Genomic DNA, 27012 nt, shown 5'->3' on the forward strand with positions numbered 1-27012 from the left:
AGCACGAACGCCGAGACGCAAAGCGGGGCTGCTCCAGAAACCTCCCTAGTGCAGCCTGAGCAGACCAAGCCCCCAGGGACGCTGCACCGCGGCTGCCCCCGGGTGACAGGAGGTGGGTTTTCAGCCCCCCTTTGCCCCCATGTTCTCCTGTGGGTCTGTAACATCCCTGTGTAGAGAGCCTGGGCACCACAGGAGCGGGCCTGCGCTCACCGGGAGCCTCATGCCAAGGAGGAATGTTGCTGTCCACCTGTGCCAGGCGCCTAGTGGTGCCAGCAAGGTTGTTGCCCACCCGCAACTGCCCCCAGGAACCCCAGCAAACGCCCTAGGAATTGCCCCTTCAGATAGAGCTCTTGCAGCTTGCGTTTGCTCTGCCCCAGGGAATGAAATACTGTGCTGCTTAGAAGCACTTTTTGGGGGGAAGAGGGACTTTAATATAGGGGAGACTTAGGGCCTTAAATTATTTGACTGCTACAATAATTAAAAAGAACTTTTGAAACTCACTTTAGTGCTAATGAAATGAGCCATTTGCAGCCCTTAGGAAACACTGTTTAAAGAAAGCGACAAGCAGTCCAACTTCCCTGCAAGCCCAGCTGTGGCCAGCGCTGCAGGGAAAGGGCAGAACGCAGATCCCGGCACCGGCCCTTGCCCCGTGCCGCTGCAGAGCCTTGCCGGGAACTCCAGGCCCCGACCCTGGCGCCAGCCGGGCTGGCAGCGGCCGCAGCCGCGAGCGGCTGGACCGGCTTCCTGCATCCGCGCCGCCCGCTCGGAGCAGCCGGGCTGACTTCCTGCAGCGGAGCGTCTCGGGGCCGCCAAGCGCTCGAGCGGCCGCAAGGGACTGGGGCAGGGCCTCGGGTCCACCTGGCTTGGGCATTTACCTAGCAGTGGGGCCCAGGCTTGGCTCCCACGCTGGTTTCGGGGCTGGAAAGTGCCCCGCTGGCAGCAGTGCGCCTGTCCCTACCCCTCGAGCTGAGCATCAGCAAAGTGCAGCGCACAGCCCCCCAGCTTGCAGGGCGTTTCCTCGCGTACTGAGCGGGCTGCCCACTGCCGCTCCTGACCGCTGCAGCTCGCAGCGGCCTTGCAGGCAGGGCCGTACTGCCGTCAGCCCCCGCGCCTGCAGCTCTAGCCCTTTGCAGCTTCAGCACTTCAGCTCCAGGACGGGCAGCAGACAGGGATAAAGTGGCGAAAGAACGGGTCAAAGGTAGACACTCTGTTAAGGTACAGTCCACGCAGGGACAGATATAGAGGCACTTTCGGGAAAGGGGTAAGCGACACGGGTGACACTCCCTCCCCGTGCTCTTTCACACGTACAAAGCTACTGCCGCTCCTCAGGCAGCTCTCTCCTCCGGCAGCGTGTCAGCGCGCAGCTCAGGGGCGTTCCAACATTCAGTTCAGGAGTCCCTTAATATACTTTATAATGGGGGCGGGAGGGGGAAGATCCATCTGCTAACTCACCCCTTTGCCACCTCCAAGGGGCCCGGGCCAGCCCTGACCGCAGGACTCCACATTCAGCCCAACTCCAGGCCACAGCCGACTGCCTTCAGCTGATGGAGCGTTCCTAGGGGAAGGACAGACGAGGGAGGAACACTGCAGACACGTGGGGAGAGGGATGGGCGAGAGGAGGCTCTTCCCGCCCTGGCAGATCGGCCCCAGGACAGCCCTGAGGCCTGCAGCGGTGCAGCTGACAACGCTCCATGGAAAGCAGCCACGGGCCAGGCGCTGCAGACTCACCCCCCGCTGCAAAAAGCGTGGCCCAAAGGTGCTTGCTTAGCTCGCGAGCCCCCCTCCTGCGCGCACGGCTCGGTACTGGCAACGGCAGCGTGTCTCAGAGCCCTGCTGGGCCCTTCTGTGCCCCCGACTCGTGCACAGGACAGACGGTAAATGTGCCCATCTCCTGCTCTGTCAGGGAAACAAGCCCTTCCAGCGGAGGCTGGAAAGAGGCGAGGGACAGACCCATCCCAATTCACTGCACACAGCAGCCCGTGCCCCACAGGAACAACTTTTGCGGAGAGTGTCCCCTGCCAATAAACCCTGCACCAACAGCTAGCCAGGCAAGCCGTGCACATCCCCGCAGGCCTGTGACACCAGGGGGAAGGGCACCTCTCCTCCCCACGGGCGAGCACTGCGGTGGGAGGGAACAGAAATCCTGCCCCCAGGCAGCTCTGGGCACCCCGCTCAGCAGGGCACCACCGCGAAAGAAATCAGCTCCGCTGCACAACAGCGCTGGCCTGCTCCCGTGCCTTAGGGCCCACCTGCTACCTACTGCACACCGGGAAAGGGCGGTCTGTGAGGCCCGGGAAAGCCCGGCACCCCTAAGCTGAGCGCCCTTCCACAGCAAAGTCTCCATGTGAGGGTCCTTTCTTCTCAGAATTCCCACAGCTCAAAAGCCAGGATGTTTTCTACATAATCCATTACAGAAAAAGCTTAAAACAAGAATTCCCTACAATCAGTCAGGTTCTTACCAACTTACCACCGGATAGGGATGTAAGAGGGAAAGGAAAACGGAGCAAGAGCAAGACCTCGAGCTAAATTGGAGAATGTGTTAAAATCTCTTCATTATCAGATCGCTTAGGAAACGGGCTCATTACAAGCAGCACAGCAGGTAAGGTTATATTTTTTAAAAGGAGCTTGTCTTTGTGCTTTGTGGAGAGCAAGCTGGCAGTAAGCGACCTCACGTTTCACCTTTTACATTATTCCAAGTTCCTTCCCACCTACCTCCATCTGCCCTAAGCCTCAGCGCCAGCTTAAACCCTCTGGGATGGTCAGTGATTTTCCCTGGGAAACCCACGATCTTGTGCACAGGGAAAGCTGCAGCACAGGGACAGCCACAGCGGCGCCCCGTGAAGCTGAACCTGGCGCAACCGGCACGTACGGCCACACTTGAAAGGCTTCCCTTCGGAAGCTGTGACCGCGGGAAGCAGGAGGGATGAGCTTCTTCCGGAGCGGCTTTCTCAGCGTTTGTGAATCTCTAAGTTGGGCTGGTTACAGGTTCAGGGCTGCAAACGAAACCGCGCTGAACAGCACTCAGGGTCAGGCCAGGAACAGGCAACAGAGGAGATATTTAATGCTGTTTTGTTAGTTATTAGAATCCAGTCCTTGACGCGCCAAGGATTCCGTCACAGCCTAGGACTAGATACACTCTGTGCTTAACTTGTGAGAGACGACAGAGACTGCAGCATGATGCAGGACAAAACAGCATCCACCTTTGTGCTCCACAGGCGCCTCCCTTCGCGTAGCCTTGCCCCTCCTGGCTGCACCCGCTCCTATCCAAGCGCCTACGAGGAGGGCAGGGGTCCCTGGGTCCCCGGCGGCGGGGCAGGGGCTCCCGGGCAGCTCCTGCCGCCCCACACGGGCTGCTCGGACGCCCCACACGCGCCGGGCAGGGCGGCTCCGGGGCTGCCGGGAGGTGGGAGCGGGCGCCCTCCCTCCGGCGCCGCGAGGGGAGCCGCGAGGTGGCGGGGAGCAGCGCGGTACCTGAGAGGACGGCGAGACAACGCGGGGCAGGGCGGCCTCTCGCTGTGGGGCAGGGCGGCCTCTCGCTGTGGGGCAGGGCGGCCTCTCGCTGTGGGGCAGGGCGGCCTCTCGCTGCGGGCTTGGCGCTGCACGGGGAGGCCGCGGCAGAGCAGAGCACAGCACTGGGCGACAGCTGCGCGCGCCGGGCGGCAGCCGGCGCTGCCCTTCCCCGGGGGACTCCAGTTCCTGGCGCGCGAGCACCCCTTGCTGCAGCGCCTGCACTTGAGTTCTTAAGTTTGCAGATTTTTTTTTCTTTTCTTTGTTGGCTTTTTTTTTAAAAATACTCCCTGTACTTTAATCGCGAAAAACCAGTCCCCACCCTAAGTCTACTAAAAACATGATTGTCCATAGCTGGAGGCTCACTGAATAACCTCACCCCACCACCATTAAGTTACTCAAGTGTCCAATTAAACAGCAGGCAGCTCAACCCTTAGTTAACACAACTACAACAACTGGATAATGCTCCCTCCTCTCTCCCCCCTGCTCCTCCTCCTCCAGAAAGCTGTTACTTCTTCCTAAGCACCAGCGCTACTCCGACTGCTACAGCTAATATAGCCACCGCAGCAGCCCCACCGTACAGCAGGATGGATTTCCCTTCGGGCAGTAAGATAGGCTTCTCCTCTGCAGTGGAGGATTTCTCTTCCATTTCTTCCAAGCGGCCCTCTTTCCCCACTTTTTTTTCCCCTGGAAGCAGTATTTTCTCAGGTTCTGGTGCGGCCTTTTCTTCCGACGGGGCTGGTTTTGGGCCAGGTTTACTTAGGCTGGGGATTTCAGGTTCCACGGGCTCTTCGGCCACTTTTCCCTTTTCCTCCTGCTTCGCGCGCAGGAGCGCAGAGGGCTGCGCCTTCTCCGCGGCCCCCAGCTCGGCTTCAGGCTTGGCCTCCCGGGAAGGGGCCGGGGCCTCGGGGAACGGCGCCCGCTCGGCGCCCGCGGGCACCGCCGCCTCCTCAATGCCCTCCGGGATCTCCTCCTTCTCCACGTGCACAATATCCGAGTTGGAGGAGTTGTTCTCGCTCCGTTCTTCGCCCCCTCCGTTGCTATCCAGGCTTTTGACTTCCTCAGGATCCATGGCCACCTGCTGCCAGGACTCGGGCCCCAGGGAGACGGGCAGGCTCTCCGTGTGCCAGCTCTGGCTGGCGGACAGCGACACGGGCAGGCTCTCCGACTGCCACGACGTGGTCACCGTGGGCGACTCCGGCGGGCTCACCTGCCCCGAGTTGTCGCTCGTCAGGATGTAGATGTCATTGCTGTCCTCGGCGATGATCCCCGGGTACTCCTCCTCCTCCGACTCCAAAGTAAAGACCGTGCCCTGCAGAGGAAGAGGAGGACACGGCGCGTGAGCAGCGAGGTCAGCAGTGGAAAGGCAGCAAGATCAGAGGGGCTCTGCAGAAGCGGCGTTTCTCTGACCTACATTTAGCAGCGCTTACAAAAGGCAGATGGTCCCACTGGGATTTCCTGAGAGCAGAATCCCTTAGAAGAGCTTTGCTGTGAGCCTGTCCTTCCCTGGATGGGACCGCATCACTCAGTACATCACCAAAACGTATCGTCACTAACCGGAGAAAGGGACAAGTCCAACCCTGACTCCAACATGAGGCACGTGAGCCCAGCTGAGGCTCCCTCTGTTTGTGCAAGTGCTCCGCATTGCCATTTTTTCTTTATGTTAGTTTTACTGCATTTACAGTGTTATCTGAAGCCTGTGTTTCTATTTTGTAGCAACAAGCTATACTTTATAGTGATTCTTTGATAGAAAAATATGCAACGAATACAGGGCCTACAGGTCAGCAGTTTCTAACTTCTGGAAGGCAGAGCAGAAGACTTCACCAGCAGCAAGTGGGTTTTTTTCCTCACAGAAAGGCGAGCGCTCTGGACTCCCCGGGAACACAGAAGTGCTTCCTGCAGGGCTGCCAGGCACGCTGCAGTTCCTCACTTTGCCACAACAGGGAATGATCTCCAAAAACAAACAAGAAAAAAACCCCTTGTTGGCAGGCAGAGAGGTATAAAGTCGGGACTTGACAGCTTTGCACAACTTACAGGCAGTAACGTGGTGGAGATCATCGCTCTATTCCTAAATTTTCTGATCAGGGCTCACTGAAGAATGTGTAAATAAACATATGTATAAATAACATTTTAGACTACTGAGCTTGGAAGATAAACGTGCACTAGAAAAGCATTTTGGAAAGCACTTGAAAAGGAACTTTTCTGCGCAAATTCATTTAAATTGCTTGGATGTCAGGAGTATTACTTGGATCAGTGATAGGCTCAGAAACTCCCAAGAGAAACGATACACAAACTTCCTCAAGGAAAGAAGTAATCGAGCTGCTCACTAAGCAATTAAAATGCCCACAAAGTCTTGATTCAGAAGGAAATAAAAACTAATAGTGTGTTACATGCAAGGATTTTTTAGACGTCACACATACGCCAACACGTCCTAAACAAGTTCTGTCTTACAGGCAGTAACTGCGAATTCAAGATCCCAGTACACTCTTTAAAATCTCAGTTGGAAAATGAACATTTTTCACATGCAGCTCGTGCCACAGAAGAAAATGGACTTCTATGGTCTGGGAAGGAGAAAAAACAAGTGCCCCAAGGTAAGGGCAAAGTAAAAGACAATCAAAGAAGAGTTAAGTAAGTGAAAATGTCACCGGATCCAAAGAGACCAAATGCTGACAGCTGCAAGCCACACTCCCTCCACAGAGTCTAGGACCCGAATTAAAACATCCACGTATATCCACTGTTCTGGGATGGGACAAAATTCCTGTTTCCAGAACCAGACATGCAAAATGAGAAGCAAGTCGGTCCCAGTGGTTAATTTAACCGCCTCATGTGGAGTCTGCAGAGTGAGCCGATTGCCCGGGCATGCTGAGATTTTACATTTGCTCCTGTGATCACTATCGTTTTCTCTGGGTGTTAAGTAAGAAACAGCCTCACTGTAACACATACATGTATATAAATAAGTATTTATGCACTAACAACGGCCTGCAATCATTGGAATTGTGATTTGAAGAGGAAATTCTGTATTTCCACAGGCTTTATGGATTCAGAGTGACTGCAACTACATGATGAAATTGTTGTAAAATTGGCCATCTCCTGAACCTCTCACACCACCCTCCTCTCCGTTCAGTATTTGCCTTTAACAAATCACAGTCAATTTATTTCCTGCCCAGAGCTCACCACGACACATCAGTCCGCATGTGTAACACGATGCTAATGGAAACCAGCATGGGAAGACCCTCCACTTAACTGTGTTCTGGTCTTAATAGTTCTTAACATATCCCTGGAAGGGCAGAGAGGCTTTTGCAATTGCTTAAACACGAAGCACCTGAAGGAAATATTCAGAAATCCAGCTGTGTTTCTACGGAATTACGAGCTCCAATGTTTGCAACAAGCTTCTTTCCAATAACACACTAAGAATGAAGTGCTGCCTTCATGCAGATACGCTCCTGGCGGCACACAGGCAAGGTCAGGGCACAGGCCAGGCGCAGCGTGGAAAACTGTCGGCTGCTTTGGAGAAGGGAACGTGGGATGCAACAGGAATGTGGGATGTAGCAGGGACATGGGCAATCTTTAGTGTTCCGGAGATTTCACCGAGGCTGAACAGACACGTCCATGGCCATTGCTCCCCCTGCACAGGGAAGGCCTGAAGAGGGTCGAGCAGCTCCTGTCCTGCACCATGAGAAATGAACTGATGCCCTAAGAGTTTGGGGGGGTTCCCCATAAGTCAAAGCCTGGATATTTCCCTTCTGCAGCAAGTCTGAACAGGCAGCAACTGCCAGGGCCTCGGGCGCAGAATTCTCAAACCCTCAAGACACAAATGGCCCAAGGCTGAAAAATCTGTGAGAAACCTAAAACATGGAGTGTCAATCTAGGCCTTTATCATGTCCTCACCAAAAGTGCTTCGTGACATAATAGGAATTATGGAGCATGCAAGATTAACGATTCTTGAGCTGTATTATTCCGAAAAGTCAAGAGGACAACGGTAGGATTTGTGCTGAATGCCTCAGAGGTTGCATTCATTTTTCTTTATTTTTAAAAGAGCTGCCATAAAAACTCAGTGCCATTTAGGACCACTCTCTGCATCCCTTTACACATGTGACCCAGAAGCAAAGCTCCCATGGACAGGTAGCTCAGGATAGCGCAGCCTATCCAGAAGGATTTTTAATAACCTGAGGTTAAGCCACACTTTGTAGATTTAACTATAAATAAAGACATGCACATTTCTCTGCCTGCTTCACTGGATAATCTACTGAACTGAATAGATTACAGAAATCAAGAGTTCCCTTTTTTCTAATCTGGGACATGAGTCTTGCAGCTTTAAGGAGCTTTTCCCTATGGTGAAACCCTATGGAATGACTTTGCATTTGTGTGCAGAAGTCCTTCCCCAGAGCCTCAGGCCTCATTCCAGCCACTGCATTCTGAGGGAAGAGCTGGCACAAACCCCAGGCCCCTTCCAGTTAGAGAACCATAAGGATGATCCATGGCACATGGTGCAGTCTTGGAGAAGATCCACTCACCTCTGCAAAGGTGGCACTTGCAGATTTAAAAAAAGAGAGCTCCACAAGGCAATGAATATCCTCAGCCTACGTGGTCTGACTTGTTCAGCCAGCCCTCTGCAAGCAACAGCCCCTTAGCAAACACGCTGCATTCTCCCTGAGGACAGGCTCACAGCACAGCCCCTACAGCCTAGGTCTTACGTTCAGAGCTAACAGACATTCATTTGTGCAAGGGGAACGTGTTTGCCACACAGCCAGTGACACTGAACAACTGTAAATGGTAATAAAATAATGAAAAAAGGCCATGAAAACTGTTACCTATCAGCCTAGACTCAGGTGTAGTCTTGACATCATCGGATCCCAGAATTTTGCAGAAAATCACTCTGCAGTGAATTCTGAAAACCACCACCTTTAACACACAGCCAGGAACTGCTGCATACAGGTCATGTCAATCTTCAATCATCATTGACAGACATTAAGCATAATATAACCATTCAAGTCTTGGAATCTGCCCCCCATGGTGACTCTCTTCCTTTACATAGTTTTCTAGTGGAGAGGTTTGTTATTAATTGTATTGAAAAAAGGTGACTTACTAACCATAGTAGTTATTAGTCAGAGAAAAAAAAACCCACCTTTTTAACTCCATAAAAAAAGACTTACTGCAATCTTAATTTTAGCTGCTTCTGGTGGAAATTGATATTCAAATTAAAATTCAGATTGTCTCAGAGATACAAATAACTTCTTTTTTTTCTGTAAAGAAATAGTGTTGCTTGTGTAATGGTGATGTTATTAGATAAGGAATGGAAAAAAGAGGTGCACGTAAAGTTAGATTAATTGCACCTTAGAGAAGACTTTTAACACCCAGTCCTGTGACCTGCCGAAGAGCAGACGCCTGCCAAAAGACTTTCTGGCTATTGTGGAAGCCCTAACACTTTAAGTGTGACAAAGCTTAATGTTTTAACAACTAGAAAAAACTGAAAAGCTCCCAAATTATGACTAATCTGACAAGTATCAAACTGGTTCCTCTGCATAATCTCTCCCAATGTTTAGATACGGAGAAGGCAGCTTTACCTGGACCCAATTCCATGGCATGAAACCTCCGGCTGCCTCTTCCCATGCACCCACCTGTTCTGCAGGAACGGGGCACGAGCCGTGCGAGGGCTTGGCCTGCAGCCACACGCCAAGGACCCACCGGGTAAACCTCTGCCCATACCATTTCCTGAGCCCTTAAGCCAAGCCCATGAGCTTGGCTTAACCAGAAGGGCATCTCCCCGTTCCCACTGAACATTTCCTCAATTCCCCTGCTACAGCAAGCAGAGCGCCCTGCCAGCTTGCTCGCCTGCTCAATGAGGCCCTGGTAGCTGATTCTAGGACCAGCCTTTAGCCTGCAATTAATGTTTGCTCTAAAGCAAGGATAAAGGTCTAATAACAATCCTCCAAAACAAATATTCTGCTATTAGATGTGTTTTGAAAAGCCTAACTGCTTTCTCCAAACCAATTTTTAATGAAATTTAAGCACAGAAGTGACAGCTAGCTTTCTGGTCGCATTACTACTGAAGTGCAACTATGACCCTGTGAAGAAACTCACTCAAAATTCAAAATATATATAAAAGAAAGTAGGAAAGTAGGAAAGTAAGAAGTAAGCCAAGTAAGCCTCCCATGTCTCATATCACCACTCTTGATTTTGTCCAGCACAGGTAAAAATTCTGTACACCACCCAGATAGGAGTGCCACCTTGTGGAGACAATCCATTCTGCTTTTGTTCTGTTTTTTAATGTTTCCTTAAATAGATCCTTATAAAATCCCCAAGAAGAAAAATACCTTGAAGTACAGGAGGGAAAGCTAACAGACTGGGCAAAGAGAGTAACAAACTCCAGAAAAGGCGTCTTTACAGCTTTACTAAATGAACGAACGAAACAACGAAAGAAAGAGAAAGAAAGAAGACAGTTGGGAAGTTTAAGTTTCTCACTCTACCTTGTAACACAACCTATCAAAGGGAAATGTGGCTCATTCAACACTTCTTCACACCGACAGCCTCACAGCAACGATATGAAACCAGTACAGAGCCAGCACATGCATCCCTGCTCACAGCCGAGCCCTGAACAACCAAGGGCAGTGAGTCAGGAACTGGCCCCTGTCCAGGACCCACGGCTCCCGCTAAGGAATTAACCCAACTCCCCACACTAACAAATTCCCCCAGGGATCGAAACATGGATGCCACGTGCTTCGTGCTTCCTAGCTCCGAATGAGGAGCAGCCTTTCCTGCAGGGCATGAAGGGCGCTCCATGCCCATGCCGGAGCAGCAAAGGCTGTGCCCACTGGCAACCAGCGCGGTCGGGGCGGCTTCCCTGCAGCCCAAAGCAATTCAAGCTGCCGATACCAGTGAGCCTGTGTCCCGGGATCCAGCCAGGCTCTGGGACACCCTTTCCGAAAGCAGGACAGGGGCAAGCCCCTCCTGAATTCAGGCTACCTGACTGCTGTGCCAAGCCTCCAGAGACCTGGATTACAAAAGGGTCAGCAAGCGATGGACAGATCTGAAATAACCTTACAAACTCGAAAGCAACAAAAACGTTCCCAGGCATTTAGATATCATTTATCTATGCACAATCTATTCACATAGGAGGAATCAAGGGAAACACAGCAGAATTCACAAAAAGAGACCATAGCTGACTTAAAACTTACTTAAAAAAAAAAAAAAAAAAAAAGAAAAAAGCACAGGAGTTCAGGAATCAAACCAAAGCACACTGATACCACTGCTCTCAATCCTTTCAAGGAGTATTTCAGCTAGAATAAATAGCCTGCAGAAAAGATCCCATTTCTTTGCCTTTCCTCCAATATACCCCCTCCTATCTGCAAGAGTGAGCTCCAATGCAGAACCTTCTAAGATTTTACTTTTAGCATCTTAAGCTCAAATAAATTCAATAACTCAGAGACCATTTCTTCATACAGATTAGTATTTGGGGGGTAGCTGGAGGTGAGGGGTGAGAAGGGAGGAAAAGCAGATGTAGTTGACCTGTCACACACCACTTAAGCCCCAGTTCTTTCAACCACATGTATAAAAACAACCTACTCTAGTATCAAAGAAGTTACAATAGAATAAAAGCGGACATTTCACTGACACATTGCATGAGAAGAGCATGAAGTATAATTATTTTGAAAGGAAATCTCATTCTGTAGTTAACATTTTTCTCTCTTGCATCTCTACCCTCCTTGAACAACTTCTCTTCCCTCCAGTGCAGCACGTCCCTGGATTTCTGCACTGTCATTCTCCAGGCAGGCACCTGGACTGCTGCGGGAGGAGATCTTCATCTCCAGCGCTGCAAGCTGCCTTCGCTTCCCAAGCATCACGAGTACCTCTTTACTCCTCTTCTCCTCCTGATTTTTAACTCGAGTACATAGATTATTCAATCAGCTGCAGCAAAGAAAATGTCAAACACAGTAGAAAAGTACCAGACAAAACACTGGAAACACAGCAACTTCTTTAAGGTCCAAACAAGGAGCTACGAATACTAAATTCACTTTACCCTCTTCAACGCAGGCTAATGACTAAAGTCAAAGCCAAATTCCAGTACTCTAACACATGTCCCTGGGAAAGCAGAGACAATTTCGGTCACGGGTCACAAATGCGAAGATCAGTCTCCTTCTCCAAGAATAAAGATTATTAACTACATCTCAATATGCAGAGATTACATGCACTTATTTCAGCTTTTTCAGATAAGTGAAAAGCAGATGAGCTTGTAACATGAATACAAACCTGAAAGACAAAAGAGAAAGCAGCTGGCTCCCAAGCAGCCTTTCTCCCTTCCTACAGCTATGCCCAGACTATTTCAAAACAGATGAAATCTAGCCATGAAAAAAAGGCAGAGCCTGAGGAAAAAAATAACCTCCTTGAGAGGAGAGGCAGGAGAGGAGGAAAGAGGAAGCAGCTCCTTACCAATTGACTGGTCTTACTGTGCACTTTTCCCGGAGCCCAAGAATTGCTTCTGATGCAGCAGTTTTCAGTCCTGAAGGAGTGAAGACAGGGAGAAAGGCAGAGAGGGAGGGCAGGTGGGAGGGGAGAGGACGGCAGGGGAGGGGACAGCCCACACTGCCACCGGTTTGCTGGGCTCTGACACTGCTCTCAGCAAAAAGAGCTAAGCTACGGCCAGATGAAACTGGGAGGTGCTTTGCAGGGCTTCAGAACAACCGTGGAAGGAGATTGTAGAGCAAGACCATTCGCATTCAAAACCCAGAATCTGGAGGAAGAAACTGTAGCCCCACGTGAAATACCAGAACTTGAAATACCAGGCATGCCTTCGGCTCCAAAGAGAGACTATAGCGACACTTAAGAGTCAAGCAGAATAAATGTAACAGCTGCAGCCAAACCCGTCACTGTAAACAGTGAAAGAAGGACTAGCCAGAAAAAAAGGAAGATTTCCCAGCTTTCCTATACTGCTCCAAACTCAACTTGCATCTACCTTCAAATCTAAGAGCCTGCAAACAAGACACAATGATCCTTTCAGCTCTCCATTCACAGACATTTATGCAACAGCTGCATCCAAACAGCACACAGGACTTGAGGACAGAAACACCTTTTCTGCAGACATTCCACTTAAAGTTGTATTAGAAAAAAGGAAATAGGGTCAGACTGTAACACAGTGTGCATGCCCGATGCTTTTCTACCAAGTACAATGGTACATAGTATCAAAACATGATATGTGCTTAAAAATAAACAGGCCAGACATTCCTCCTCATAACGTCCACCGTTACAGCCCAGCCCCACGCCACGATTAATTAGTGCATGAACATAGATGGGGAAGGGGCCACTCGGTCCGGTAACACATCAGAGCATCCACAAATCTCTACAGGACAGAGATGAAAGATCCCGAAAGATATTTCTGGGCTCAGAGTTACGTAGTTCTCACAAACCACTCTATTGAAATCCATTGCATTGCTGAACAGTGTCTTAACCTTCATTCCCTTGGGCTGGCAACTTTGCTTCTGGGAAGCCCTCCTTCATCAGATGCTTTCCTAGACCTACAAACTTCCCATGCCCACAAAGCCTCTGGAAACTCAGTACACAAATACAATCTCTGGAGCTCTTCAGACTGTGGCGCAGCATACTGTGACGCAGCAAATAGGCTCATGTGTTAATATCTCAATAAATCCCACAGGAAAAGCAGATGAAAAGAGACTGGACCTTTCATTCCTACTGGCTACTTCCCTTTTGGTAAAGTTAGGGTTCACTCCAAAAACTGAGCAAGATTTCACATGATCCCAAATTGTGCCACGGCAAGACAAGGAACCTGAGTGACTGAAGAATTTTTCAGGTCTACCCCTGAAAACAGATTCCTGTAAAGCTCTCCCCTCCTCCTCTCCTCTCAGTGCACAGACCAACAGATGTGCAGTTCTGGTATCTTTTCATTAAATAAGCCCTGAGCAGTTCCAGGAAAGACCTATTTGATATTTACACCTGGGACAACACAAACCCTAAACCTCTTGCTATCACAGCAGTCTCATTCACTGGAGACTATTAGGTTTATACATCATCCTTATGACTCCAGCAGAGCATTACTGACAACTGGACCTGCACACAACTCCTGTAACAGATACTTGAGAACTGTAGACCCCACACATCACAGCCGGCCGCACGCTAGGCAGCCCTCCGCCCAGCCCTTCTCCAGACCCAAATAACTCTCCTACCTGCGCTCTGCTCCCCGCTCTCAGTCCTGCCATCCCCACAGCATGCTACAGACTCAGAACAAACGGAGAAGCCACCACCTCACACAGCAAAAACCGACACTGTCATTACAAGAAATGGCAGAATAAACTCCTGCAACTCCCTTCTGCCAAGTAAAACCGAAGGCACAGTGGGTCCCCAGCCCTAGCCCCAGAGCAACTCACACGGGTGCCGCTGCCTTAATTCAGCTGGAAAGGGTTTTCACCACCTTGTCTCTCGCCTTGCCCGTTCTGCCGTTTCCAAAACAGCTCTGGCTTGTTTGCTGTACTGCTTATGTCAGTTTGATTTTATGCCTGGCTGGGTGTATAGAGCCGAGCTCCTAGCCCGCTGCACACCGACTGCCCGGATCTGCACACACATGCCCAGCCTCACAAACACAAAGTAGGTCCCCACGCTAGAAAGCTGCTTGTTTTCAGAGGCTCTGCACTGTGATAAGTCTGCCTATAGCAGGCCTCAAAAAGGGCTACAAAACAGAGCACAGTCTTTTCTGAGAGACAAAAACAAAACAAAACAGCAGACTTGCATGGGCCTTGCTACTAATACCTGGCTGTCTTAAAGGCACAAGTAAGGATGTTCACTGTACTGAAAATGCTTTGAAATCCTGATGCATTTATCAAATGCACTAACATCCAAATGCACCTGGTTTATAACTCTTTCCATCCACTAAAAATGAAAGAAAAATCCCTTAAGGTTTTTAAAAAACATTACTGGGAAGGGAAATGGTAAAGAAAGATGCAGACATGTAGAAACAGATTACTCCTTAAGAGAACTACAGGTAAAATCTGAAGCAAGAAAAGCTGAATGAGATTTTTCCTACTACCACTTTTTAATCACTGGATTTTCCTGACTTGTTTGTTTTTTTTTTAATTACAGTAAATCCACTTGCTGGAACCATTTCACTAATCCCAGATTAATTCTGTTCAAATCTGGCATCCTTACCAAACCTAGTAATCTGCAGTTCAACCTCCTTCAGCACAGCTCTACCTTCCAGATCCAGCTCATCGACCGTGAGCAGATAAAATGCAGAGGTAAACCATAAGAAGGGCTTAACTCTGATAATTTACAAATATCTGGTAATTTCCACTGCAAACCTTGTAAGAACACACTTTTAATGGCAACTTTCTCAGCATGCCATGACTCGGGAGCATAGCTCAATATGAATTTAAGACTTCCACAAGGCAATTCAGTACAAAGGAATCTGGATTGTTCATTCTATCCCATGCATGTTTCCATATCACTATACAATCCATTAAACATTATCTATCTTATCACTTATTAAATTAAAACCGCTTGGCATTTCTGTATTAAGTGCTCCACAAATAGCTGCTAAAAGGCTGAAATTTAAGAGGAAAAAATAATGTAACACATACCACTTCACTAGAACTGTTGAGAAAGTGGAAGAGCTAGAACACGAGAACAGCATTAAAAAGAGGAGTCTCTTCTTTTCCTGAGGCAAATACATCTCTTCTTTCCCATGCTTACTCCTAGAAATCCCTCTTTCACAGCCACTAAGAGCAGGACCACACAGTTTAAAAATAAGCTTTGAACAGAATATGGAAATTAAGCATTGTCTTCTTACCCATCCTCCTTGCTGAATGATATAGTCCGCAGAATAGTCTTCTAGATATGTCACCCCAAAGTTCACAAGTGCACTCAGTGGTTCCTGGCCCCTTCTGGTCAACTCCATCAGAAATTGCTGTAGCAGAACCAAAGGCACCAAGACCTGCAGAAGGCAAGAACTAAGGGTGAATACAGAAAGCATCATAAACTCTGCTATGCAGGTGAAATAGAAGAATCATATAGTTTAGAGAAAAGTTACTGCAGTATCTTCACCAGTATCTTGTGAAGACATAAGCCAGAAATAAAATACTGGACAAGAGCAAAGCAGCTTTTGATCTTGCTAGCAAAATTGTTAAGATTGTCACTAAACAGAAAGGCAGTGTTTTTTTAAGTCTCATTTTTCCTCAGTGCAGGATTCATGTAAAGAAGCAGAACAGGTCCAGAAGCGGAACTTGCAGCTCCAGAAGAGGTGAAATAGATCATCATAAATAGTTTGAAGGGACAAACATCCCAAATGTACTTAAACAGCAAACTCAACTTTTCTTGAGTACATGTACTGCCCAGAAAGTCTCTTTAGAAGTTTACTCTATTCAGACAGGACAGAAGCAAACAACTTCCCACAGCATCAAAATACTATGGGCATTTTTAAAGTGACATATACAAGCCCGCTCCATGTTAAACTCTCTCACCTAAACCAAATTTAACACAAACAGAATTCCCTCCCTCATCTCCAACTCTCATTCCTCCCTCCAAACCTGTTATGATTCAAATTAATGCTCAGCCCTACCCAAATGTGAATTATTCTGGAAAATTTAGTACTCTGTGAACCCAGTTCCTTTGCATTACACAGCTCTTCCAGAAACTTCATTCTGAAGTTATGTTTCTGATTGCCTAAACAACAAGCACTTAAAGTTTTACACTTTAAGTGTAGAGTTTTTTAAACTCTTTAAACTTACTCTCCTAGAACACCCAAGCAGCCCTCAGGCCAAGTTTATATGTAGCTCTTAACAAGTTCAGGAAAAATTGTTATGAATTCAAGTCATTAACATCTGAAAAAGCCCTATTATGACATAAAAGAAAAATCCTTTTAAATTTTAGTGTGCCTAGTTTGTGAGAACTACATTGCACATCTACGTTCCATAATGGTGGTAGAGGGCCATTGGAGCGCTGTGCAAGGCAGAATGTTGCCTCTTGTCTGCAAGAGGGGATATCCAGGTGAATATTGTTCCTTAAAGAGAACCTCAAATGCCTGCTGCCTTTCCCACCAGAAGGCTGATGTCCCAATCTCCTCCTCTATTAGCCTGATTTTTTTTTTCTGTAAGTATCCTCTCGTGACTGTCCCTACATGTTGCATCTTAGGATGCAAAGCATGGAGGAAAGAGCACAGAAAAGCAGGTGGAGTTTGAGACTTGTTCTAAATCTACTGCACAGTCACATTCAGATGGACACTAAAATAGAGGGGATCTTAAAAACGCTTGTAATGTGATAAATTTAAGATACTTGAGATAATTAACAACAGAGAGAATGCAATACTACAAATGACAGATTATATTACTTTCTTCTGGAAAAAAAGAAGTTAGCACTCCATTCATTTAACTAGGAATGAGACAGCATTTGAATTTTAAAAGCTTTGGATTTTTGGAATTTCTTGTAATTAATCTCAAATCAGAGACAGAAAAGATGCAAGCTTACAGTCACATGGAGGAGTGTACAGAGCAGGTCAAGGAGAGCTTAAGCATCAGAAGAAACTTAAATCTTTTTGGATTAGAGAAAAAACATCATGCTGTCAACACCAGGTGTCTTTCAGAGGCTTTGGAGACACCCATATAACTCTAGGACAGCATAAACACTCATAAACATTTCAAAATATTTAACATCCACTTGAAGCTAAAGGAAACAGGGCGAAACAAGACTGCTTGGGAAATTAAGGGAGATAAAATGTTGGCACGCAGAACATGAAGGTTGCTTTCTTGCTTTGCCAATTTAAACATCTAATCCATCCTCTCCTCCCAGATTTATCCAGCCTCTGGCAGGCCTTAGGGACAAGGGACCAAATTCAGGCCCTAATCTTCAGTCCCACATGCACCAACACTCAGTGTCTGGTTTTGCTTCCCCACTGAAGTCCCTGGAATGGTGTCTGCTTTTGAGAGCTGCAGCAGCAGGAATGGCCTTGCACAATACCATTCTAAATCTGTAAAAGAAAGTAAGTTTATAGTACTTTGATAAAGGTTAACCATAGCCCTTTTTATATGAGTAGCTAGGTGACTGTCAATAAGATTTTAACTAGACCAAAGTAACATTTTAGTCTTGAAGCAACTGTAATTTTCTCCCCCAGTGAGCAGAGGAAGGAACTTTAAGGCTTATTTGGATTTTGATTGAAGAAAAAACATGTATCAAAACAAGCAGAGAAGCCAGAAAATACTTGGCTGGAGAAAGCTTCTAGGGAAGCATTAAACAAAATGCTACCTTACTATCACAAGCTTTCTGATCATGTAAATTGCTTATTATTGGCTAGGCATACAAGGGGCAAAGATATTTGCTTCTGTTCAACCACAGTATTTTTCATTAGAGGGACGAACATTCTTTTTGTGCCAACTGACAGAAAGAAGCTCAACAGGACACATCTCTGAAAAATTCCAGGAAATACTGGGGAAAGTACTTGCAGACAACCTTCTAAACAAGTACTGTGTTTCCTGCTTCCTCTCAGATTTTTACTGTTAAGAAACTTTAATACTAAGTATTTTTCATATGGAAACCATGCTTATTCATTACCAGCTACTTATCCCTATTAATTTATTTGTCCTTCTCTCTTAAAGCAGTCATGGCCTGGGCATATTTTCTACACTAACACTACCACAGTGTCAGCTACAGGAAAAAGAAGAACAGGTAACTTAGAGATCCAAAGTTTTGTTTATTCTTACAGAAATGCATCAGTATATTGTACAAAAGTGGACAAGTTTCCTGATAAGAGCTAACCTATATATACCCTTTTCAGGCTTTAATGAACTGAGGCCTGCATAGCCTCATTTTTCTCCTGTAGACCTGCTAATTAGACCTACACTGTAGGTCTATTTATAACTACATTTCTAAATTATCTTTTTAACAGCTTCTTCTCTGGAGTGAAAATTAAGATGGAGTAAGGCTGGAGGAAAGATTCCTAGACCTCTTCTGTTACAAAAGATGATTCTGATTAAGATAGCAAAGGAATTTAGAAGGAAATGAAACAACCCCAAATGTATTCCATCTCCTCAAAACAAGTATTATTAAAGGAACTGCTAGGCATTCCTGAAGCATCAAGGTATCTCAAAAACAATACCAACAGATATTGTATTAGTCCAAAAATTTTCCACTCTAGTTTGCTTGAGAACTGTAAGTTTAGAAGCAACAAATGTTCCGGATAAGCAAAGATAATAACAAAGATATCTCTGGGCTGACACTCTCAATCTGAAGCCTATCAGTATTGTAAAATCTGTCGGCCGCAGAGGCTCCACAAACCTAACAGAAGTGGGGGCTGAATCACAAAATTGCAAAGGTGGAAGTTCAATTTATTCAGTACTACAGAAGCAAGGCATTTGATCCGAGATGGCATGGAGACACAGTAGGCAACTACGCTGGAGCCACTTCTTTCTTGAAGTTGAGCCACAGTGACTAAATTTATGTTTGCTTTTAGCTTTTATCAACTGAAAAGTATAATGTTCTGGTTTGAACACTTCCATGATAATTTCATTTCATGACAGTTTAAGCTAAAGTGCTATGATTTAAATATGATAAGCTGAAAGCACATACGCATCAGTTGTAATTGCCTGGGTCATAGGCACTAACTTGTTAAGCAATGTTAATGAACTACCTTAAAATGCCCCCGCCCTTGGTTAGTGGTTAATGAGAGAAATGATCAGTAACTGAACTAAGAGGAGAAATCTAGTTAAGGAAATGAAGTGTTTCTGAAAAAAGAATATTTTAAAAGAAGGAAAAAACTGAGGAATTTGTGTTCCCATTCACAGTTAAGACTAAACTCTAGCAGTTGATTTGCAATTAAATTTGCAAATAAGTGCTTTGTTCATCTCTTCTCTGATATCCCCTGAAGCTCTCATAGAATGATTAGGTAATGAATGAGGACTTAGAATGATTAATGAAATATGTATCTGAAGACAGTAATTACAATTTGCATTAAAACTACCAAGTCAAAATGAAGAGTCCACTGTAAATCCCTCCCGAAAAAAAACCAAATTCCACTGAATAACCTCTGCCTAAATTATCTGTAAACTACATGGTAAATTCACAGTACCATTCTGAGAGGGAGACGTCGCATTCTGAAAAGAAAGTGTGTTCTTTTTATCCATGGTCCTCTACTACACCTATTTGCACTTAGTAAACACTATCGTGGACATTGCACGGATGGGAAAGCAAAGGGGTTTGGTACCTTGTTCCATCCAGTGGCATGAGCAGCTGCCTCCTGCGTGCGCTCTCGATATTCTTGGTATGTCACTGGCCTGCAGAAGTTAAATCAACACTGAAAGTTACCAAAGGAAACAAAAGAACAAGAATAAAATAAAATCCTCAGTTTATCTAGAGAACAAAGTATTTTTGCATTATAGCAAATAATTTTCAAGAACTACCAAGTCTCATATTTCAGTGCAGAAAATGCAATCCCCAGACAGGTCAGTAAGGCATCATCTTCTCCCAGTGGTGTAATATTGCAAAACTGATTAGATGTATTTCATAATAATTTGGCAGTCTACAACTTCAAGGACATTAGATAAGTAGGTTCTCTGATGTGCTATCAAAATTACTATGCTCTTGCACGATATCTTTTTTTATGACCTATAGTTTAAGAGATAGAAAAAAAAGCACAAATTCACATGTGAGAGAGGTGAATGCAGAGTAAAAGTTTTATGAATTGTACAGATTATGAACCAACACAGGTTGCTTGATGTGTTAACATTATACTAGGGTTGAAACTTTCAATTGCAAGAAACAGTACTTTTGATCAGAAAAAAAAATCTTTATATTTTGGAAGATATCGCAAACAAGACTTCTCATTTTAGAATTACCACGTCCCTCCTTCTCTTAACTGGAACGAGGAAACTCCTCTCTTCCATAATCCTTCCATAATCCAATTCCTTCTTCATAATCTCTCTCCAAGATCAAATAGTACCTTAGAGTCAGCAACAATAAAGATCCTGCTGAGTGACAACACAAAACTTGCTGCTGCAAGAGCAGCTTGCCTGAAGCCAGACCAGGACAGAAGGCAAACTCCACTTTAAGGGAGAAAGTAGAATTTGTCAAGTAATCCTACTAGAGCAAACATGGGTAAAAGATCAGACTTGGAGCTCACTGAGGAGAGCGTAATTCGGGCTTGTTATTTTAAGTGCATTCTCTTAACTTCCTTGGTACATTAGTTCTTTTTAAACTCACACCCAAATGAATCAGCGGGATGAGAAGAGCAACAACAGCTGCAGGAAGGATATTAAGAGATTAAACAGCAGCTCTAGTTCACCTTACAGAAAGGCGTGTATGCCATCCACACTTTCACAGGCATTGTAGACTTATTTATATAAACATCTAACTACATTCACCAAACAGACTTAGGGCTTCAGGGAGCCTGAAATCTTGTTTTTAATCAGTAAGGACCTAGATAGCAAGGTATAGCAGTGGGAACCACACTCTCCTGCATGGCACTGAAAAGCATATATATGTATAAATATGGATATAGAGGCTGAAAAATATCCTCATAATGGAAGAATTTCCTACCAGACTCACAAAAAAACTAGAACATCAAGCTCCTAACAGGTGATTATTAAAACACTCAGGTCTAAACTCCTGTAATTTTTATAGTCACTTAAAGATCTCTCCAAAAAAGAAACAATCTAGGATGTACCAGTAAAGACCAAAGACTACTGGATGTGCAACGTATAAGGCATTTAAACTTTTATTTAAAACTTTTTCTTTGCACAATACTGTTACTTTAATTTATGAATTTGGATGCACAAAAAGGATGAGCTGCAAGATCTTTCTGCTAATTTCCCAACTTGTTGACAGTGTGTTTTTTTTAAATGGATAGTGAGATATTGTTCTAAATTACTATTCTTTAGAAGATACTAACTAATTTCAAGGTCACATGGGCAAATACCTGACCTGTAAAAGCAGATAAGCTCCTGCCAATTCTGGAGGAGCACCAGCAGATCTAGTGGCTAGTTCAGACTAGTAGCTTAAAGAGAAACACCTAGTACACATACTGATTTCTGTGGTTAAATAATTTTTAGTTTACACAAGATTTAACTTTCTTTTTTTGACCCTAGGAAACTGCATGTAGAAGCAAACGTTATATGTATGCTTCTGAAAACTGGTCATTAAAAATGCTCATAAAGAGTCAACAATCTTTGCTGGCTACTACAAGAAAACAATCTAGTTAAGTTGTTACTAGTTAAGTAATGACTTCCACATTTATAACCTCCCAAGTGTCTGCCATAGGGTTCCTTCATAAGGGTACAATGACGCTTCTCCAGTGTCTGCATGGAATACTTAAGCCTCAAATTATAAAGTTTAGATTAGGCACTGGTATCTCAGCTTATAGTATCTTGCTATTTAAATATTTCATGAAGAGCTATGCAAATCTGAAAGAGGAGTACTACATACTCACAGCTCCTTCAGAGGCATGTCAGTTAAACTAATCCACAAAACATATATAGTTCAAACAGTCATCTTCTAAAGCTGCCTTCACATCTGCATTTATGTAACTCTTCCTGACTAGCACCTTCCAGGCCCAGCTCTCTACAAACACATTCTGGAGGTCATTCAGCACACGAGTCTGATTTTTAATGGAGATGGATGCGGCTCCCTTAGAAATCAGGCTAGTAATTCATATTAGAGAAAGAAATAGCTATAATTTTATATATCTACAAATCACATTCATCAAGATACTGGGATGTCCAGTACCACGTGCTATTTAACTAACAAGCTTAAAACGAAGGCACACTTCCTAATACATTCAGGTTAGCCAAGTGTCCACATTTGCTTCAAGTATGTGTCCTGAGTGCTGGTCATCCAATATCAAACCACCTTTGCTTCAGGGAATTCTTCCTCTCACTTTGGACATAGCTACAATCAACGCCCTGGCCCAATTTTTTCTACAAAGCAGAAGTTGTTCACTTGGCTACAGCCCATCATCCATGACAGTGTCAAGGGCAAAGGGCATCTTGCAGCTGATAGTTTTAGCAGAAAGTCAAAGTATTTCAATTGGTCCTAGAAGTTCAGCATTTCAAAGAGCAAATACTACAAAGAAGTAGTCAGACTTCACAACACAAAACAAAAACAGGCAGAAATGCAGTGCAAAAATGTAGATCCATCTTCAGCATGTCAGCAGTAGCTACAGTGCAAACAGAAATAACTTCTTTTGAACACAGAAAGGGAAACCTACTTGCTAAGCATACTCTGTAGTGCTTTGTGCAGATGTTCTTTCAATTCCTGGGACACTTTCTCCCCTAGATGAGCCAGGCAGTCTTCTATTGAGCTCTCTGGATTGGCAGGACTGAACACTGGAGAAGTGTGGCAGTCAAATCCTGTACTAGTAAAAGCTGAGAGGAAAAAAAAAAAAAAAAAAAAAAAAGATGAATACAGATATATGTAAGTACAGAATCTGTCTCAGATTTCTTATATTACTAGTTAAGCACAACTTATATCAGGGAGGAAGTAATCACAGCTTCATTGTCAAAATAAGCTATTAACATTTTCCATTAAAACGTGTTCAGGCTAAAATTACTCTGGAAGTTGCGCTTACAAGCCATAGGAGAACTACATTTCTCCTCTAGGTCTTCTTTTATGACCGTATCCAAAATGGCGTATTCACTGAAGGTGACAATATTCTGGATTTTAACCTAATGCCAAGCCTGAAAGAGCATCAAGAGAGCTTCCTCCCCATGGTAAAATTCCTCACACAGGGAATTATCTGTAGCAGTACCAGAGAATTTGGTTCTGGAAAATTCATTCTTAAAGCAATATTCTGGTCCATGGTCCATTAAAGTAGTAACAGGTCCATGAAAATGAAAATAAAGCCAAAGCCCTTTACTTTGGCTTCCCAGTTTGGAATGCACGTGCAGATCAAAGATCTTTTCCAAATTATCTCTTGCTAGAAGTCCCATACAAGTCACATTCCTAAGTCAAAGCATGTCACAAGGGAGGAAACCAAAAGCAAAACCTGACAGAAATGAAATACTGGACAGTTTAAGTCCATTCTCCCATGAATATTAGTTGCTGAGGAAAAAAAGTTACTTCTGTTATCAACTAGAGTAGCTAAAGGGTTGCTTACATTTCATTATTTTTACTGGTCTATTAATTGCCATTTAATTGTTTGCTTTGGCTAGACTCCATTGCTCTAAATGGTAAAGTTTAACTATTTTACTTAATGTGACAAAGGGTAAAGTACTGGAGGAGGAGGGGGGGGGGGGGGGAAGAGAGACATTCAGTGCAGCCAAAAAGCTCTAAGTAGAGTACCTGTTACAAAATAACCACTGTTATATTGTACAGAGACTGTCAACTGAAATGAGAAAATCTGAAGAGCCTGCACCTTCCAAGATTTCTTCATCAAGATGTTTTAGCTCTTCCTCAATTTCTATTTTAATCTTCTCTAAAGCCTCTTTCTCCAAAGCATGTTGTACCGTAAGCTGTTGTTGAGTCTCTAAAAAGAAATAATAATAAGAAAAGAATTACTCAAATATACTCAAATGTGCTCTCTCATATTAGGTAGATAATAGAATATGATACTGAAATTTGACCTGTAAAGAAATTCAAAGTGGAAATTATAATTCAGACTTGACACAGCATTTCCTTTAGTGAATTTATTACATTATTTATTAAGTGAATCTAAAAACATAAAAGCTTTTGAACTTGCTCAAGACAGAATAATTCCTTAAATATGAATTACGATCAAAACAACTAAAATATTCAACATCTTTAAAAACCACTATGCAATGTATCTTAAATTTAAAACCAAAATCAAAGTAAAGCACATAAAAAGACAATAATTAAAATTAATAGACTCAGCAACAACCTGCACAGGACCCAAGAAGGTCTCTTTACAATTCACAATACTCAATTTTAATATAGGGGAGGGGAGTTGGGAAGAGACAGGATGAGACGCAACAGGCACAAACAGAACTGAAACATGAGACCTTTTTTTTTCTGAATTTAAGGACAACGATTTTTACTATGAGGGCACTGACACAGGTTGCCCCGGGAGGCTGCAGAGGCTCCTTCCCTGCAGGTATTTCAAACCTGCCTGGACAAAGTCCTGGACAACATGCTCTAAGTGACCCTCTGCTTAAGCAGGGCGGTTGGACTAAATGATCTCTAAAGGTTCCTTCCAGCTTCAACCTTTCTGTGGTTCTGCGAAACACACAAATTTGAGAAAACGCTACTGAAATTCAGTTTTTCCAATATAAGAAAATATATCTAAAAAGCTACACAAATAACTTTCTGCAACAGGTACTAGTGCAAAGAGATGTTTAGGACATATATGCCAGTTCAGAATTCTCGCTTTTTTTTTTTTTTTGCGCTCATCTTCCATGTTTCCTCATTTCTCTCCCACCAGCTTTCAAGCATGAAATCCCCCTGCTCTTAAGAAACACAACCGAAATTGTTCCGTTATTATTACATGTAACTGAATCAAAAGCCTAATTCTGAGTTTCTCCTTTTTTTGATCTTTCGAAACAGCCCTATTCAGAGATACAATGAATATTATACACACAGGTATATAAAAGTGGGCATTGTATCAACTTGCACGTTAAATAAATAAAGTAAATCAATCAATCAATCAATCAATAATAAATAAAGCTGACCTCAAAGCTTCTCTGGTCTGTCCACCCCTTTCCCTGAGCGTCAGGAAAGAAAGTTTAAAGCCTCACACTCTGTTGCTTTTAATCCTACCAATGACTGTATTTCCCCACTTGCATTTTCCTGGATCTCTCACTTTTGAATATTCCTTAGAATTATTTTGGGTGAGTTCATGTTATCCAACACCCATGGTTTAGAAAACATCTTCTGTCTCATCTTCCTATAATGGTGCCTGGGTTTCCTACTCGTGCAAGAGCCAAGAGCTCTCAAGCCTCTCCCCCTTTCTGCACCCACACTAACAGTTTGCGGCTCTTCCTGGACATCTGGGCACTATTCTGCTGTACAGAACATCTTCATTCAGCTGAAGGAAATGAAAAGGGAAAGGATTCATATCTGTAATGTTGATATGGTCTGACCTTATTCCATGCTTTCCGGCATGCCTTTTTTTTCAGCCCTGTTTTAAAAGATACTAAATCATAATTTGGCAGTCAATGGACAAATGGTTTGGTTCATCTCTAGTTAAATCTGCTTGAATTCACTTTAATTATTGTGCCACCCTCCCCTTTTCTCCATAATACCCACAATAGTGTGCAATTTCTGTATTTAAAGAACGCTGAGTAAGTTTGTAATGTCATCTGCACTTGAAAAACAAGCTAAAAATCTTCAAAATCAACCCACTGAACATTTGTTTATGCTTACATGTGCAGCTTCCTTATGGAAACCTGTGAAACAAATTCCTGTGCAAGAGATGCACAGAACAATGTAAAATGTTTATACTTATTTACTTGAATAGTTTTAAAGGGCCAACAGATGGTCAGTTTACTTTCACATTACTTAACTCCACCATTACCGCCATTACCACGTTTGCAGTAACTTTATTTGGCTTCTGCAAGCCCTTTTTCAAACAAACAAAGCTTCACTTTGTCACTCTGAACCATAAATTCCAGACAGGAGCACCCTGTTCCTCCTTTTGGTTAATAAACAGACACTCACTAATACCTTGTCAGTGCCCTCAAGGTCTCTGAATGGCTGAATCACTGCTTTGCAGCCAAGCCCAGCGGGTACAGGCAAACACAAAGTCTTGTTTTAACCTAAGTTTCACCCTGCATATGGAAGGAAAGAGGGTATTCAAAGAGCACCCGCTCTCACGGGACCGAAGTGATGGTGATCACACATGACAGGCTGTCATACTTGATGAGAGGTCATGTGGAAAAGGGACCTAAGTGAAATTCCACTGCAAGCAGCGCACAAAGGAGCCGTTTAGATAACGGCGCTGCCGAGGCCGTGGTTTCCATCCCCTAACACCCACAGCTTTGCAGCAGCTGCTGATTCCAACGGCACCTGACTGTTCAGTCACGCCAAAGCAGCAGAAAAACCTGCCCCTCCTGGCTCAGTGACTTTGTACTGTTGGGTCCCCTACCAAAGGGCTGCAGCTTTCTGCGTCTTCTGTATGTTGTCCCTTAGCCGCAAGAGTGCACCCAGTATGGGAGAAGAACATATCCCAGTATCAAAGTACTTAAGAGAGTAGTTCTCCTTCTCCTCCCTTAGAGAGCTTCCAAGGCAGTTACAAAATAATTAGGATAAGACAGGAAAAAATAGCTTCTGATAGAGCTGGAACACTGTATTTTAATTCTCTATTAATATCAAATATTCACCTCGTAAATGATACTTGAAAGATTCACAAAGAAGAAATGTTTCTTAGGCTGAAAAGCAAAACCAAAATGAAAAAAAAATAAAACAAAATAAAAAGACATGTCTGCTTATAATGAGCCTTTGGTACACTGACCCTGCGAGACTTCTTCCCAACACAAAGGCACAAAAAATTTTGTAACAAAATTCTTACCAAAAAAAAAAAAAAGTACATTCCTCTTTAAGGGATAAATGTTACCCTTTTGCCCAAGTGTT

The 27012-nt window shown here is 44.5% G+C and overlaps 1 protein-coding gene across 1 annotated transcript in view; it reads right to left on the reverse strand.

The window, feature by feature from the left end:
- Positions 1 to 3603: 3603 nt before the first annotated feature.
- The window catches only part of BCL2L13 (BCL2 like 13), a 33061-nt gene continuing 9652 nt past the window's right edge, over positions 3604 to 27012 (reverse strand). The window contains exons 3-7 of the mRNA XM_026052133.1: positions 23843 to 23953; positions 22697 to 22853; positions 19700 to 19769; positions 15299 to 15442; positions 3604 to 4819 (exon numbers count right to left, since the gene is read on the reverse strand). Of these exons, the coding sequence (XP_025907918.1) occupies positions 4016 to 4819; positions 15299 to 15442; positions 19700 to 19769; positions 22697 to 22853; positions 23843 to 23953 (1286 nt within the window). The 3' untranslated portion in view covers positions 3604 to 4015. The remainder of the gene's footprint in view (positions 4820 to 15298; positions 15443 to 19699; positions 19770 to 22696; positions 22854 to 23842; positions 23954 to 27012) is intronic.

The sequence above is a fragment of the Nothoprocta perdicaria genome, unplaced genomic scaffold (genome assembly GCF_003342845.1).
Source record: "Nothoprocta perdicaria isolate Ctin4 unplaced genomic scaffold, notPer1 scaffold_84, whole genome shotgun sequence".
NCBI lineage: Eukaryota > Metazoa > Chordata > Aves > Tinamiformes > Tinamidae > Nothoprocta > Nothoprocta perdicaria.